We start from the raw sequence: 15140 nt of genomic DNA, 5'->3' as shown, positions 1-15140 counted from the left end.
TTCTGGCAGATGTGCTGATCCCTCCTCGTTCAGGAGTCTCAGTGACTTATCCAAACCTGACATCTCCTTTCCCCTTTCCCTTAGAAGAAGCTGAGATCACAGACCCTGGTTCATCTTCAAGGTAGCCCTGCCTTGACCTTCCTCTTAAAATGCTGCCTCTGCCAATGTTGTGGGTGATGTAGCGTGAGCAGCCCCGACCGCTCACCCTTCAACAGCAGAAGGACCCTGCCCTGACAGGGGTCGCTCCTTCCACCCACAGCTTCTCCCCACGCCCATGGGGAGCTCCCCGGGCAGGCTGAGTGCTGACCCTGCGGAAGGCGGCAGAGTGCCTGGCCCAGCACACAGCCCCTGAGGTGCAGGGACCCTGCTGTAAGGACAGCCCTGGTACCCCTGCCTGCACACCCAGCTGCAGCCATTCCGGAAAGATGCAGCCATCATGCCCTGTCCCTCTGATGGTGCAGCAGGGAAGCCCTGCTCTGGACACATCCTCCTCCTCTACACCAGAGGAGATCCCACAGGCTATGGGCTGTGCCAGCTTTAGGAGATCCCTCCACGAACCGCAGCTGCATTGCCCTGCACGCAGATCACTTACCGTGTCAAGGGCTGTGAAGATTTCTCCTCTGTTGAGCTCTCAGCATCCTCCCATTCCAGACTGCCTTTAACCTCTCTCTTTCTTGCACGTCTCCCCTCGGTGCCTGCAGGCAGTGCCCTCAGCCCTGCTGCGCTTTGCAGAGGAGCTGCTCCTGGGCAGAGCTGTCTCTCAGCAGCGCTGCCCACTTGCCATGAGCTCCCTCCATCCCAGGAGCCCAGCACAGCTCAGCAGCACAGGACCAGACCAAGGCATTTTAATGACCCCTTGGTGGGTTGGTGTCGACTCCATGAACTCAGACAGTGAGAGGAAGTTGAAGAAACCTCTCCAGAAGTCAAAGTCAGATGCAAACTCCAAAGTTTCAAGGAGCGTTAATGGGTCCCACTGGGGACCATTACTGACAAAGCTTCCCTGGGTGTGGTTAGAACACAGAACTGGAGGACAGCTGACAGGTAGACAAAGGCAACGTAAAGGTGGAAGAGATTCTGAGGAAACCTGGATGTGTTCCATTAAGCCAAAGGGCCAAGGCGTGAGCCCAAACCCTGGAAGGGAGATCCTGTCCCTCACACATTGCTCAGGTCTTCTGTCTGGGCAGTGATGGGGGTGCGCAATGTCAAGGGCAAGACTACGGTCCAACACCTCCCAGGCTCTCGGGTGGGGAAGGGAAGGGAAGGCAATGAGACCCTCGTGTTGTAAGGATAAGGTGCTTCCTTATAGGCATCAGTGGAGAGACAACAGCCATAACCAAGGGAGAAAAGCTCATCTCTTTGGGGCTTTTCCAGCTTTCTTATATGATCTCCACGATAGCCTGTCCTACAAGGTGTGGACCCCGAAGGGAATTTGCCTTTTATGGCAGAGAGCAGCAGGAACATGTGGAGCTCTGCCTGGGAGAGGACGACGAGTCAGCTGAGAGCTGAACGCTCATGGTCAACACTGTGGTGTGGATGTGGAAGCCCAGAGAAGGGGAAGCTGGCTGCCTTCCAGCCTCAAGGCGTGATTCTGTGCTGCAGAGAGCCATCTCAGATGTGTGTGTGTGTTGCTTGTCTGTGCAGGGATGAACTGGCGGATGAGGGGATCCCAGAGCCAGCTCCTGCATAGACAGAGGTTCTAAGAGCAGTTCCTGGGAGGAACCATACTGTATCTGTGTCTATATAGTGTTATGAACATTTCCCTCCCTAACTAGTATGCAAACCACTCTTTCTATTATGAAAGTGTATAACTTTCTTCATATATATGTTGTTCACATTCTACACTGGTTAGTCATGCTTGAGGAAGCAAACTAAAGGACACCAGATCATCACAAGGACCAGAAGACAGCCCAGCCCTTCAAACAAAGCCTTGGCTTCTCAGTATCTTTGAGCTTTCCATGAAGATAAAAAGATACCCCTGGAAAACCAAGATAATGCCAGCAGCCCAGCCCTCGAACACATCTTTCAAACCCTCCCAATGTTGGCTGAGACATGTATAGCAAGACCGACTCCAGGGATGTTCTGGATCAATAGACAAGCAACAAGACTGCTGATGATGATGGTGCTGCAGAAGTAGTCGCTTTGTGAAGTTTTACTATGATTAGCAATGGGTAGTGTGAGTGTTAATTAGTGATAGTCAAATTCTGTTGTACCTGAAGCCTTGAAGAGTGTACGAACCCTCTGTATTAACCACATTCAGGGTGCCCCAATTGGTCTGGAACACAGGCCAATTGACTAAATATTTACGCTTGTAATTCTGCACTTTGTGTCGAGCCTCAGTCCTCGTCGGCACGGGCCAGTTGTGAATTTCCCTAACAGTTTGGTGACCCAGGTGGGACACCCGACTCACCTGATCCAACCTCTCACTACCACCAGACCCTGATGGTCTCCACTGTGGGCTTGTGATGAGTTCCCTCAAGACACTTGGCACAGGACAGTGAAGCATGGATCTTGCTTGGCAGTAAGGAGGTATGTTTTTGTATAATGGAGGCAGACAAATATGGTGACGAGGTCACCGGTAGGTGAATTGCTGCAGCCTGGAAATCCATTGATGATGGCGGGTCATCAAAAAGCCCGAGCCCTGTGTCAGGAAATTTGGCCAGAAGTGACTGCCTTTGATGATGCGTCCCAAATGTGGCCACGGCTGGTTCTGTTGATGACATTAGGCTGAGCTATTTATCCCAGCAAGGAATTGGATTGGTTCCCATCACAGATGGACTCTTGGGGTATCTGGGATAATTTACTGGATATCAGATATTAAAAAAACCCAAACAACCAAAACATTCCCTCCAGAGCAGAGAAAAAGTAAAGATCTCTGAATGAATGGGAAAAAGAAGAGCTCTTTCCATTCTGGAATTTACAAATATCAGAGAGAAGTTTCCCCTCTGGGTCGGAAATTGAATAAAACCTTCAGCCGAATGGGAAAACCAGGGATGTTCCCCATTCAGCTCCACCTGCCCATCCTACTTTTTTCTGCTTTTCCTCTGGTTTCTGCTCCAGCTAGTGCTACTGCTTCTGCTTTGCTAGCACCTCTCTGAGAAGAAATTCTAGGGCCAGGACGGGAACCTGGCCAGCTTTCTGTGGGAACAGGCCGCCTGCCATTTGCACTGATTTGGTTTTGGGGAAACAACAAATGCCCAGACTGCGGATGATCCAGAGAAGCTGCTACAAACCACGCACAGCATCTTCTGTGTTGTATGACTCTGTGGGCCGATGTGCAGCAACTGTTTGAGACTGTTTTCTGCAGATGAAAAACTGAAAATCTGGGAAACACCTGCAGATGGGCCAGGGAAGCACAGGGCAGAAGCCCATGGGGCAATGACCCAGGACGGGACCCCAACTTACCAGCAAACACAGGTATGCTGCAAAGAGAGAGAAGGGGATTGTTAGAGTCATTAGAAAGAGTGTAGATTGGGTTAAGGTCCAAGAATGTCAGCAAGGAAACACCAAACACCTCTCTGAATGTTACGCCCAATTGGTTAAGCAAACAGACTGTTTGGAGGGGTCAACATTGAGAAGGTGGAAAATCGATCTTTTATGGTATCTTTCTTTGTAGATCAGTCAGCCCCAGAGATGAAATATTTTTCTAAACATGTGCAGGATGGCAGGGCAAAGGATTGGATGAAATAGTCAGCGTTGCTACGTTTGTGTGAATGGAAGAGATGAAAGACAGCTGAAGCAAAAAAAAAAAAAGAAAGAACAGGACAGAAAGCTAGTTGGCAGCGGCATTAAACAGCAATCCTGGACTAAGGGGATGACACGGAGGTTTTCTGAGGTAAGGTCAGAGGAGGAAATTGGAGGAGCAATGGACCTCGAGGTAGACACTGTTGTAATTACTGTGGACAGTAAGGCCATGGGAAACAGGAGTGCCCAGTGTGACCAAAGGGCCTCCCAACAGCACCTCTCAATCCTCTGCTGCAGTCTTGCCCTGCTCTCTGCACCAGGGGCAGCTCGATTTCACCCAGGACTGACAGCTACCAGGGACCTACGGTGCAGCACTACAGGAGCCTCTGAATAGGAAATATTTTCCCCTTCTTCGCATGAGAATCTGGTCTCAAACCTTTTGACCAATGAACATAATTCCTCCTGTCTAATAGGTACACGGGCAACTGTTTCAACCTGAAATCAGTATACCTATTCATCCGGAGTCTCAATACCTTTTTGCATTTCCCTGGGGAAAGATCCAACTAACATGGACAAGGCTCCTTCAGGGCTTTCCTGCATCCTCCACTAGTTTTCTAAAGTTTTGTTAGAAGATTTGCAGGATGCTGTCTTTAAAGAAATGGATCCCTTTTTGATGCAATCTGTTAATGATTTATTGGTAGCCAAGGCATCTTATAGAGCTGACACCCACACCTTACTGTTGGCCTTTGCTGAGAAGGGCCATCGGGCTTCTCCACATAAGATACAACTTTTGTAAGAGAAGTGTAAAACACCTGGGATACATTCTCCAACAAGGGGAGTGTTGTTTACTGAGCACCGTAGTCAAGCATTCAAAACCTTCCCCAAGCAGCTACTAAAAACAAATGCGAGCCTTCTCAGGAGCTGTAGCATTCTGCCGCTGCAGAGCTGCTTCTGGGGAAATGGCAAATCCACTGATACAGACTGCTGCTCATGGTGCTGGAGAACCCATCCACTGAACAACAGACAAGGTAAAGGCATCTGAGCTTTTGAGGCACGCATTAGTGACTGCAGCTGACTACAGGAAGCCATTTACCTTGTTTGTACATGAAGGTAACTATCCCAGCCAAACACTACAGTCTGGCAGCTCAAGGACCCTGCTTGTGCCCCAGGACAGCTGCAGCACTCCTAGTTGAACAGAGTGAAAACGTGCTGCTTGGATCCTCTAGTGCTACAAGTACCACATGGACTTGAAATGCTGCTGTCACACAGCACTGTCACCACAGCGAATACATCGTGAGCTGATTCTCTTAATGGCGGAACACAGAAGAATGAAGTGATGTCATACACTGAACCCTCTTACTCTACTCCCTCCACCTGGGGAAGAAACTCCACATCACGATTGTGTGGTAACAACCTGTGAAGCCCAAAAGACTCAAAAATATTTACAGAAGTGCCCTTTCCAGATGGATCTTGACCTCTGTGTAGACGGGTCCCCATATTATCTGAAGCAGTGACCAGGTTACAGGTTATTCAGTAACTCCTGAAAATAAAGTCGTGGAGCCTTCGCCACTCAGTCCAAAGCTGAGTGAACAAGCAGCATTGCATTAACAAAGACTTGCCAGCTGTCCAAAGACAAGACTGTAAATACACTGATTCTCGATATGCCTTTGGAGTGTGCCACGCCACTGGGCAGTTCTGGAAGGGGCGCGGGTTTATAACTTCTCGTGAGAGTAAGTACTGAACTTTAAAAACAGGACAGTTGCCACACAAACTAGCTGTCATTCATCAGCCAGCCAATACTGGTGAAAGACAAAAAGAAGAAATAGGAAAAGATCTAGCCGGATGTTGCAGCTAAAGCCACAGCACGACAGCCATACAAAACACCAGGCTTACAAGCAGTCCCGCGGTCTGACCTGGTGTTATCTGCTCCTGAAAAGATCTGTTTGACTGTTCCTGCTGAAGAAATTGACTCTTGGAGAAGGTATGAAGCAACCAAGGACTCCCAGGGAAGAGGACTCCAGAGAGAGGGATGGAAAACCTTCCTATTTTACCTGAGCAACACCGGATTCCATAGCAAAAATCACCATCCAGGGCATTTGGGGACAGTTGCACTAGCCCAGACAGCGCTGAAGAATTGGTTCATGCCAGGAATTTACACCGCAGCCAAATAGGTAACTGCCTCTTGCACGCACTACCTTTAGCCTTAATGCATATTTAGCAAGACCTCAACAAAAAACCAAAGCTGTCTCCCTGTGAAACACTATCACAATCAGGCCTGGGCACAGCTACTACAGCCAGTACTCTAGAAGGAACTTTGCTTCAATCGAAGGAATTATGTTTGGGTAAAACACATGAAAAAAAGGAACACTTTCCCCTTGGTGGGAGGGACATTGCTGGCATTGCTCACCTTTCTGAGCAGTAAAGGTGGAAGAAAAACTGACTTGGGTCCATCACTCCCTCCTGAAAGCTGTGACCGGTCTAGAATTGGAACCAGGATACTCCTGACCAAAGGAACATCCATCCCTGGAAAGACAAAACTACCCATAGCCAGGAACCTACACAGAGCTGGTGGATTGGCTGTGACCTCGCTAACCTTGTCTAAAAAATTCGACAAGAGGAAAGTTGAAAGTACTGTGTTACTTATGAATTGCACAGGGACTGAACTATATCCTTACTGAAAACTACAGTGTAATCAAGAGAGAATTCTCTTTGTTGCAATATGCTGGTGGTTTTTTTTCATACTAAGAATAAACTTTCAAAAACCCTTACACGAAACCTATTATAATGATATCATTTTGTTCTGGGCTGGAGTTTATCGAGCTCTGCAAACTCCCAAACAATGTGGATGTTTGCAGAGAAATTAACACGGTATTCTGTAGGAAGCCATAATCAAAGGAAAGATAACTGTAAAATGTTGGTTTCCTATGCGAGCCTGATTGTTTGGGTCATCTAATCTGGGTCCAAGCCCTTACTGGTTTACCTAAACAACCAGAGCCAGTACCACCAACCCTTTTGCAGGACATAGTTACCATGATTATGATTTCTTTGAGGATTCTCCTCTATTTACACTCTCTGATACGGAAAGGGCATTCAAGTATTGACCCCCGACCTGGGCTGGGTAGTGTACTCTCAGTGCATTAATACCTCCGCACGGTTAGAACCAGTATCTCTTCTGCCTCTGGAGCTCATAACTACTGGTATATGGGAGAAAAAGCATCACAGCCCTCTGACAGAATGTGGCACTGAGCTCCACCTGTGTGTAAGAGCTTTTATCCCATGGTTAGGGTTGCTGAATGAGAAAGCATGGTTGAAATGTGTCAACAGAATTAGAAAAAGGCATTAAAGAAACGGCAGATAGTATGACAGCCCTACAGGAAGAATTCACATGGCGATCAGAAAAGGTAAGAGGGACTCGATTAGCCTTAGGCTACCTATTAGCAGCAGAGGATGGAGTATGTGCAATGAATGACAGCTGCTGGGTTTATGTAAATCCAGACCAGAAAAATGAAACTGATATAAACAAGGTAAAGACACATTTCAAAGTAATACATGAATTAGGAAAGGCATCTCCCCTCTATCTATTTGGGTGGTTAACCTCTTGGCTCCCACACTTGGGTATAAGATTGTGAACTAAAAGGACTTTGGATGTTGTATTCGCTCTCTTATTTTTGCTTGTGATTATATATGTGTCTTTGCAGTGTTGTATCAACTTATGCACTCAACTTAGTACTAAAATAATGGATAATATAATGTGACAGGTCCCTACATATTATAACAATCAGTCTTTATAGTATAAAGGATATTCACTTTGTTAATGTATATTAGTTCGCATTATACACTGTAATGTAATGAGGTAGTGGAATTTTACTAGAGACTTTGGTATTGTCCATGATTAAGTAAAAGAAACTAAAGGCCAGCCCAGCCCTGGAAAGAAGGACTTTGCTTTGTGGAAGCTTAGAGCTGTCCCTGAAGGATAAAGGATACCCTGGGACAACCAAGGTAACGCCAGCATCCCAGCCCCTCTTACACCCCTTTGAGAAACCCTCCCAGTGTTGTCTGGCATCACAGATCAGTCACTCGAGCAAGACTGACTCCAGGGACAGCTGGATCAATAGACAAGCAGCAAGAATGCTGCAGAAATATTGTTCTTTTGCAAAGTTTTACTATGATTAGTGATCAGTAGTGTGGTGTTAGTGATTAGTCAAATCGTGTTGTACCTGAATGTTTGAAGGGTATAAGAACCCTGTGTAAAACCACATTCCGGGTGCTCCAACTTTGCTGGGACACCGCATGTGCATGAATAAATATTTGCCCTGTAATTCTTTACTTTGCCTCTTAGCCTCTCTCCTCGGTCGCCATGGGCCAGTTGCGAATGTTGTGACAGTCAGCACTGTTCAGCAGTAACTAAAACATAGGTGTGTTATCAATGCTGTTGTCATGACAAATCCAAAACATAGCACTATACAAATGCAATTGAAGATACACATCCAGATACCAGTACAGATGCAGATACAGGTACAATTAGACATGCAGGTGCCCATCGGGATCCCATTACAGACACCAATACCAATATAGGCAGAGACACCAACGCTGATACCATGAGAGATACCACTGCAGAGTCCATTGCAGATGAAGATGCCATTGTAGATGCCATGGCAGTCGCAGACATTACACACATACAAGTTCAGATGCAATTACGGGTGGAGATGCCACTCCAGATACCCTGCATATGTCGTTGTGGATGTAGAAAAATTGGAGGTGCAGATAGCATTGCAGATACCCTGGCAGGCAGAGATAGCGTTGCTGATACAGACGCCATTTCAGAGGAAGGTGTCTTTGCAGATGCCAGTGCAGATGCAGATGTAATTTAAGATGTAATTCATAGAATCATAGAATATCTCAAGTTGGAAGGGACTCATAAGGGTCATTGAGTCCAATTCCCTGCCCCTTGCAGGACTACCTAAAACTAAACCATATGACTAAGAGCATCATCCAGATGCTCCTTGAACTCTGACAGGCTTGGTGCTGTGACCACTTCCCCGGGAGCCTGTTCCAGTGCCTGACCACCCTCTCAGTGAAGAACCTTTTTCTAATGTCCACTCTGAACTTCCTCTGATGCAGCTTCATTCCATTCCCTTGTGTTCTATTGCTGGTCAGCAGACAGAGGAGACCAGCACCTCCCCCTCCGCTGCCCCCCTTGAGAAAGGTGGAGACTGTGATGAGGTCACCCCTCAGCCTTCTCTTCTCCAAGCTGAACAAACCAAGTGACCTCAGCCGCTCCTCAGAAGTCTTGCCCTCGATGCCTTTCCCTGTCTTGGTCACCCTTCTCTGGGCACACTCTAAGAGTTTGATGTCCTCCTTATATTGAGGCGCCCCAAACTGCACACATTACTCGAGGTGGGGCCACACCAGTCCAAAGCAGAGTGGGACAATCACCTCCCTCGACCAGCTCGCTATGCTGTGCTTGGTGCACCCAGGATACAGCTGGCCCTTTTGGCTGCCAGGGCACACTGCGGACTCCTGTTCCACTTGCCATCAGCCCAAAACCCCAAATCCCTTTCCACGGGGCTGCTCTCCAGCCTCTCGTCCCCCACTTGGTATGTATAACCAGGACTACCCCATCCTAGGTGGAGAATCCAACATTTGCTCTTGTTCAATTTCATACGGTTGGTGATTGCCCAGCTCTCCAGTCTATGATATCTCTCTGCAAGGCCTCTCTACCCTCAAGGGACTCCACAGCTCCTCCTGCTTTAGTATCATCAGCAAACTGACTTCATGTACATTTGATTCCTGTGTCCAGATCATTTCTAAAAACATTAAAGAGCACTGGCCCTAAAATGGAGCCCTGGGGAACTCCGCTGGTGACTGGCTGCCAGCCCGATGTAACCCCATTTACTATAACCCTTTGAGCCTGACCTCTCAGCCAATTGCTCACCCAACGTATGATGGACTTGTCTAGCTGTGTGCTGGACAGTTTCTCCAGAAGGATAGTGGGAGAGACAGGATCAAAAGCTTTGCTAAAATCCAAACCCACCATCAACACAAGTTGACCCTTGGTCAACTAGATGGGTGACCTTGTCATGAAAGGAAATTCAGTTGGTTAAGCAAGACTTTCCCCTCGTGAACCCGTGCTGGCTATGACGAATGCCTGTGTCCCCATCTGGGCTCCCCAGTGACAAGAGAGACATGGAGCAACTGGAGAGAGTCCAGCAAAGGGCCACAAAGGGCACCTCTCATATGAGGATAGCTTGAGAGAACTGGGACTGTTCCGCCTGGGCAAGAGAAGGAACTTTGTGGCTGTTCCTACTCCAGTGTGGGTCTGTCCAGAGGCCACAGTCCTTCAGAGGTGTACCTGCTCTGGTGGGGGTGACTCGTCCCAGTCCCTACAGGGGTGTACATGTTCTGGCGTGGGCTTACCAAAAGGCAACCGTCCCTGAGGTACAGCTGATGTATCTCCAGTGTGAACTCATCCATAGGTCACCGTCCTTTTGACTCCAGTTCACACTGGAGTTTTAGCAAGTTCTCTCGCTGCCCCCAAGACCACTCCCTCACGGCAGCAGAGTGGCAACAAGAAGAGCCAGTGAGGTGAGCTGCCCTGCGGGACTTCCTACTTACAAACAAGGAAGAACTGCTCAGAGATGGAACAGCCAGGGATGAGAAAGCAGAGTGTAGGATCCTGAGAAGAGGGAACAAGGCCAAGAGCAGGACTTGAGGAGAGCAGGCTTTGGCCTGCTGGGCGACCTGCTTGGCAGAATCCCATGGGAGACGGCCCTGCAGACCAGAGGGGTGCAGAGTGCTCTTTGATGGTCAAGGATCTCCTCTTCAAGCTCCAGAATGCTCCACCCCCACATGCAGGAAGTCAAGCAAAGGTGGCAGGAGGCTGGCATGGATGAGAAAGGAGCTCCTGACAAAAAACAAGCAGGAAGAGGAAGCCCAGAGAAAGTGGAAGCTGGCTGCCTTCCAGCCTCAAGGCTTCTGTGCTGCTGTGCTGGAGAGAGCCATTTGCATGTGTGTGTTTGTCTGTGCATGGGGGAACTGGGGGGTGAGGGATCATGGGGCCAGCTCCCACATAGACAGAGGGTCTCAGACCAGCTCCTGGAGGGATCTAATTTGTCTGTGTGTCTCTATAGGTATGCGTTTTCCACTAACACAGCCTTGCACACAAACAGCCCAACCCTCATTTACCCTTTCTCCGCTGACCCTGCTTTTGCTTGCTTTGTCCCCTCCTTTGGTGTTTTGGAGATTTTGTTCATGGCAATTCCTACCTGGCTCTGGAGAGACCTGCAGCTCCTCAGGCTGTTATCTGTGAGCCTGCACCAGCAGCATGGGGAGCCACCTGCACACAGACATGAACAGCTGGCCAAATGGAGCTTCAGTCCAGGGGGACCTTGAGGAACTCAGCGGTGTGGCCCACAGAAACCTCTGCAGTGACTCTGAGGAGAAGGACCTGGGAACTACGAGGGACGCCATACGAGCCAGTGGTTTATGCTCAGCAGGAACAAGGGCAGTTGCATACGGGGCTGCATAAGGATAAGCATGTTCACCCAGACCAGGGGAGTCATTCTGCCCCTTGACGCAGCACTGGTAGGGACCCACACACACGGGTTTGCCCCAGTTATCGGCTGCCTATTCTGATGGAGTTGGGAGGAGCTGGAGAGTGCCCAGAGGAGATGTGGCAAGGCGGGGTTTGGGGCCTTAAGCCGATACCCTGTGTGGAGGGGCCGAGAAACCTGGGCTTCTTTGGCCCTTTTGCTCAGCAGCAGAGAGGAGGCTCAGGGCAGTATAGGAGTAGCCTGAGACTGCTTGCAGGGTGGCTTCAGAGATGGTGGAGCTTTTCTCCAAACTGGGAAACATCATGGGAAAGAAAAAATGCCACCAAAGGAGCTTGGGAGGTTGAGATTGGAGACGAGGAGAAAGAAATGTCACTCCAAGTGCAGTTCTCTGTTACAATAGACGACCCAGAGAGAGTCTGGATTAGCCAATGCTTTGTATCTCAACGAGCACTCTGTGAGGATGGAGAGATCTCAGTAAGGGTAGGAAGACGCTCAGGTGAGACCAGGGTTGGTGAGCAGGGTGGATGTCACCAGCCTGCAGGGAAAGTGGTGCAGGTGTGGGACACCTGTGGTTGAGAAAGCTGAAGGCTCTGGCAAGGCTGGAAGCCTGTTGCTCTGCTGGGCTATGGCTCTTCCCTGTGCAGTTGATGCCTGGGAGGAGACACCTTATCATTATAGCACCAGGACTTCATTGCCTCCTCATGGCAACCCATGAGCCTGGAAGAGATCGTACTGCAGTCCTGCTCTAGGCATTGCACATCCCCACATCCCACTGCCCCAGGAAGAGACCTGAGCAATGTGTGAGGGACAGGATCTCCTCTCCCAAGGGCTGCGGGTCAGGGCTTGGCCCTTTGACCTTAATAGAACACACCCAGGTTCAGTCAACATGAGAGCCATCTTTTCCTTTCCTTTGCCTCCCTGTCATCACTGCCTCCAGTTTTCTGCCCTAACCACACCCCAGGGAGGCTTTGTCAGTAACAGTCCTCAGTGGGACCCATTAACACTCCTTGAAACTTTGGAGTTTGCATCTGACTTTGACTTCTGGAGAGGTTTCTTCAACTTCCTCTCACTGTCTGAGGTTCATGGAGTCGACACCAAACCCACCAGAGGGGTCATTAAAATGCCACCTTGAGCTGGTCCTGTGCTGCTGAGCTGGGCCGGGCTCCTGGAATGGAAGGAGCTCATGGCAAGTGGGCAGCGCTGCCGAGAGACAGCTCTGCCCAGGAGCAGCTCCTCTGCAAAGGGCAGCAGGGCTGAGGGCACTGCCTGCAGGCACCGAGGGGAGTCGTGCAAGAAAGAGAGATGTTTAAAGACAGTGAGGAATGGGAGGATGCTGAGAGCTCAACAGAGGAGAAATCTTCACAGCCCTTGACACGGTAAGTCTCTGCATGCAGGGCAATGCAGCTGCAGTTCGTGGAAGGATCTCCTAAAGCTGGCAGAACCAACAGCCTGTGGGATGTCTCTCTGGTGTAGAGGAGGAGGATGTGCTCCAGAGCAGGGCTTCCCTGCTACACCATCAGAGGGACAGGGCATGATGGCTGCCTTCTTTCCGGAACGGCTGCAGCAGTGTGAAGGTGGCTGTGCAGCCAGGGGTGCGCAGGGCTGTCCTTTCGAGCAGGGTCCCTGCACTCCAGGCTATGCCAGGGCAGGGAGCGCCCCAGAGCACTGTGGGGAGAAGCTATGGGTAGAAGGAACAGCCCCTGACAGGGCACGATCCTTCTGCTTTCATGAGAGTGCTGCATGGGTCAAGGCTGCTGACAGCCCCACATCACCCTCAGGACATTTCCAAGAGGACTTTTCAAGAAGCACATCAAGGCAATGCCTACTTGAAAGCTCAGGGTCCCGTTCTTTCTGTCTTCTACTCTTGGTTATCTGGGTGGGCAATGGGACACAGAAAGTCACCTCTCTGGGAGCAGGCACGTAAACTCCAAATCTGTTCCTCTTAGAGATGAATCAACCTGGGAGTATCAGAAATCAACACCCTGCGGCTTACGGACAGCACCAGTAGCACCTTGGCAGCCTCCTCAGGGTTGGTCTGATGTTCCCATCAGAGCCTGCAACCCCTGAGCTGCCCCTGGGCAGTGCCCTGCTGCCAGGAGGGGTCTGCAGGGCAGAGCTGAGCACACAGCGGCTGGGATGGGGTCTGTGAGCACTGAGAAGGAGGAGGCGTGGGGACAGGGAAATGGTTCCTGGCAGGGACAGCTGCAGGCAGCAGAGACATGGGCAGGGGGTGAGAGAGAGCTGCTACCATCAAGGTCTTGGGAGGGGGATTCTGGCACCTCCCTGCTGTCCCTTGCAGTGCAGATGCCTTCCGCTGAGCAACCCCCTGGTCTTCTCTCCCACCCAGCAGCTTTTCTGCCATCAAGGCCATGGGTTCTCAAGCTGAGTCGAATTCTCTGCAGGTTCAGCCCAAGGAGGAGAAACTCCCGAGTGCTCCCTTGGCAAGAGTGTTGAGGCATTTCTCCATCTCACCCTCCTGTCCATGCTTCCCTTGGTCTGACCCTCGGACTCTCTGGCAACAAGGAGGCTTCAGGTGCAGCGCACACACCGACACTGCAGGTCCTGCAACACAGCTGTGTCCATGGGAGCAAAGTGCCTCAGTTCCTTCCAAGCTGGACAGTGGAGAGTGGGCTCTGGACAGTGCAGTGTGTGGGGCTGGGGACTGAGCTGGCTCTGCTGAGGTCCCTACACTTTTAGCACATCCAGGAATTTCCCTGGGCTTGTGCTGCCGGAAGATGCTGAGCAGCTCCTCTATATTACAAGGGGGTTACCGATATAATCTGCATGTCAGGGCTGCTGCTTCCTTGGAGCTACTGGCCATGGACAGCAGCTGGACGTGGTCTTCTCAGTGCTGGTCTCTCCGCACTTCCAAACTGTCCTGCCGTGTCCTTAGGTTGGTGTAAGCCCTAAGGGAAATGGTGAATTTCAGCAGCTGTCACCCACTTTCCCCCATTCCCAGTGCTGTAGAGCAGGGACAAGTCCTCGGGAGACTATGGGCAGAGCCCTACTCCTTACATCAGACTCAGCCAGCACAAACCTGAGCTCCAGCCTGGGGGATGCATGAAGGTCCTGAAAGAAGGGATATAGGCAATGGGTGTTGGGGAGGTGGGGTGGGGTGCTGGAGGGGGCAGGGAAAGGGAAGAGTTTTGCTCAGAGCAGTCCTAACTTGTGAGTGTGCTTTCTTCCTTTGGCAGTACCTCAGGAACAAAGGGATCAGATGTCCAACGGCAGCTCCATCACTGAGTTCCTCCTCCTGGCATTCGCAGACACATGGGAGCTGCAGCTCTTGCACTTCTGGCTCTTGCTGGGCATCTACCTGGCTGCCCTCCTGGGCAACAGCCTCATCATCACCGCTGTAGCCTGCGACCACCGCCTCCACACTCCCATGTACTTCTTCCTCCTCAACCTCTCCCTCCTCGACCTGGGCTCCATCTCCACCACTCTCCCCAAAACCATGGCCAATTCCCTGCGGGACACCAGGTCTGTTTCCTATGTAGGATGTGCTGCCCAAGTCTTTCTGTTTGTCTTTTTCATTTCAGCAGAGTATTGTCTTCTCACCATCATGGCCTATGACCGCTACGTTGCCATCTGCAAACCCCTGCACTACGGGACCCTCCTGGGCAGCAGAGCTTGTGTCCACATGGCAGCAGCTGCTGGGGCAGTGGGTTTCTCAATGCTGTGCTGCACACGGCCAATACATTTTCCCTACCTCTCTGCCAAGGCAATGTCCTGCACCAGTTCTTCTGTGAAATCCCCCACATCCTCAAGCTCGCCTGCTCAAACGCCTACCTCAAGGAAATTTGCCTTCTTGTGGTTAGTGCCTGTTTTTTCTTTGGATGTTTTGTTTTCATTGTGCTGTCCTATGTGCAGATCTTCAGGGCCGTGCTGAGGATCCCCTCTGAGCAG

At 50.3% G+C, this 15140-nt stretch overlaps 1 protein-coding gene across 1 annotated transcript; it reads left to right on the top strand.

Moving 5' to 3' along the window:
• Window positions 1–14451: 14451 nt before the first annotated feature.
• Window positions 14452–14829, top strand: LOC127028312 (olfactory receptor 14I1-like; the record flags this gene model as incomplete). The annotated part of the gene is made up of 1 exon (XM_050914028.1): window positions 14452–14829. A coding segment is annotated over exon 1 (378 nt), but the record flags the coding sequence as incomplete, so codon positions are not given.
• Window positions 14830–15140: the final 311 nt, after the last annotated feature.

The sequence above is a fragment of the Gymnogyps californianus genome, unplaced genomic scaffold (assembly GCF_018139145.2).
Source record: "Gymnogyps californianus isolate 813 unplaced genomic scaffold, ASM1813914v2 HiC_scaffold_31, whole genome shotgun sequence".
Lineage (NCBI taxonomy): Eukaryota > Metazoa > Chordata > Aves > Accipitriformes > Cathartidae > Gymnogyps > Gymnogyps californianus.
This window is presented reverse-complemented; position numbering and strand designations above follow the sequence as displayed.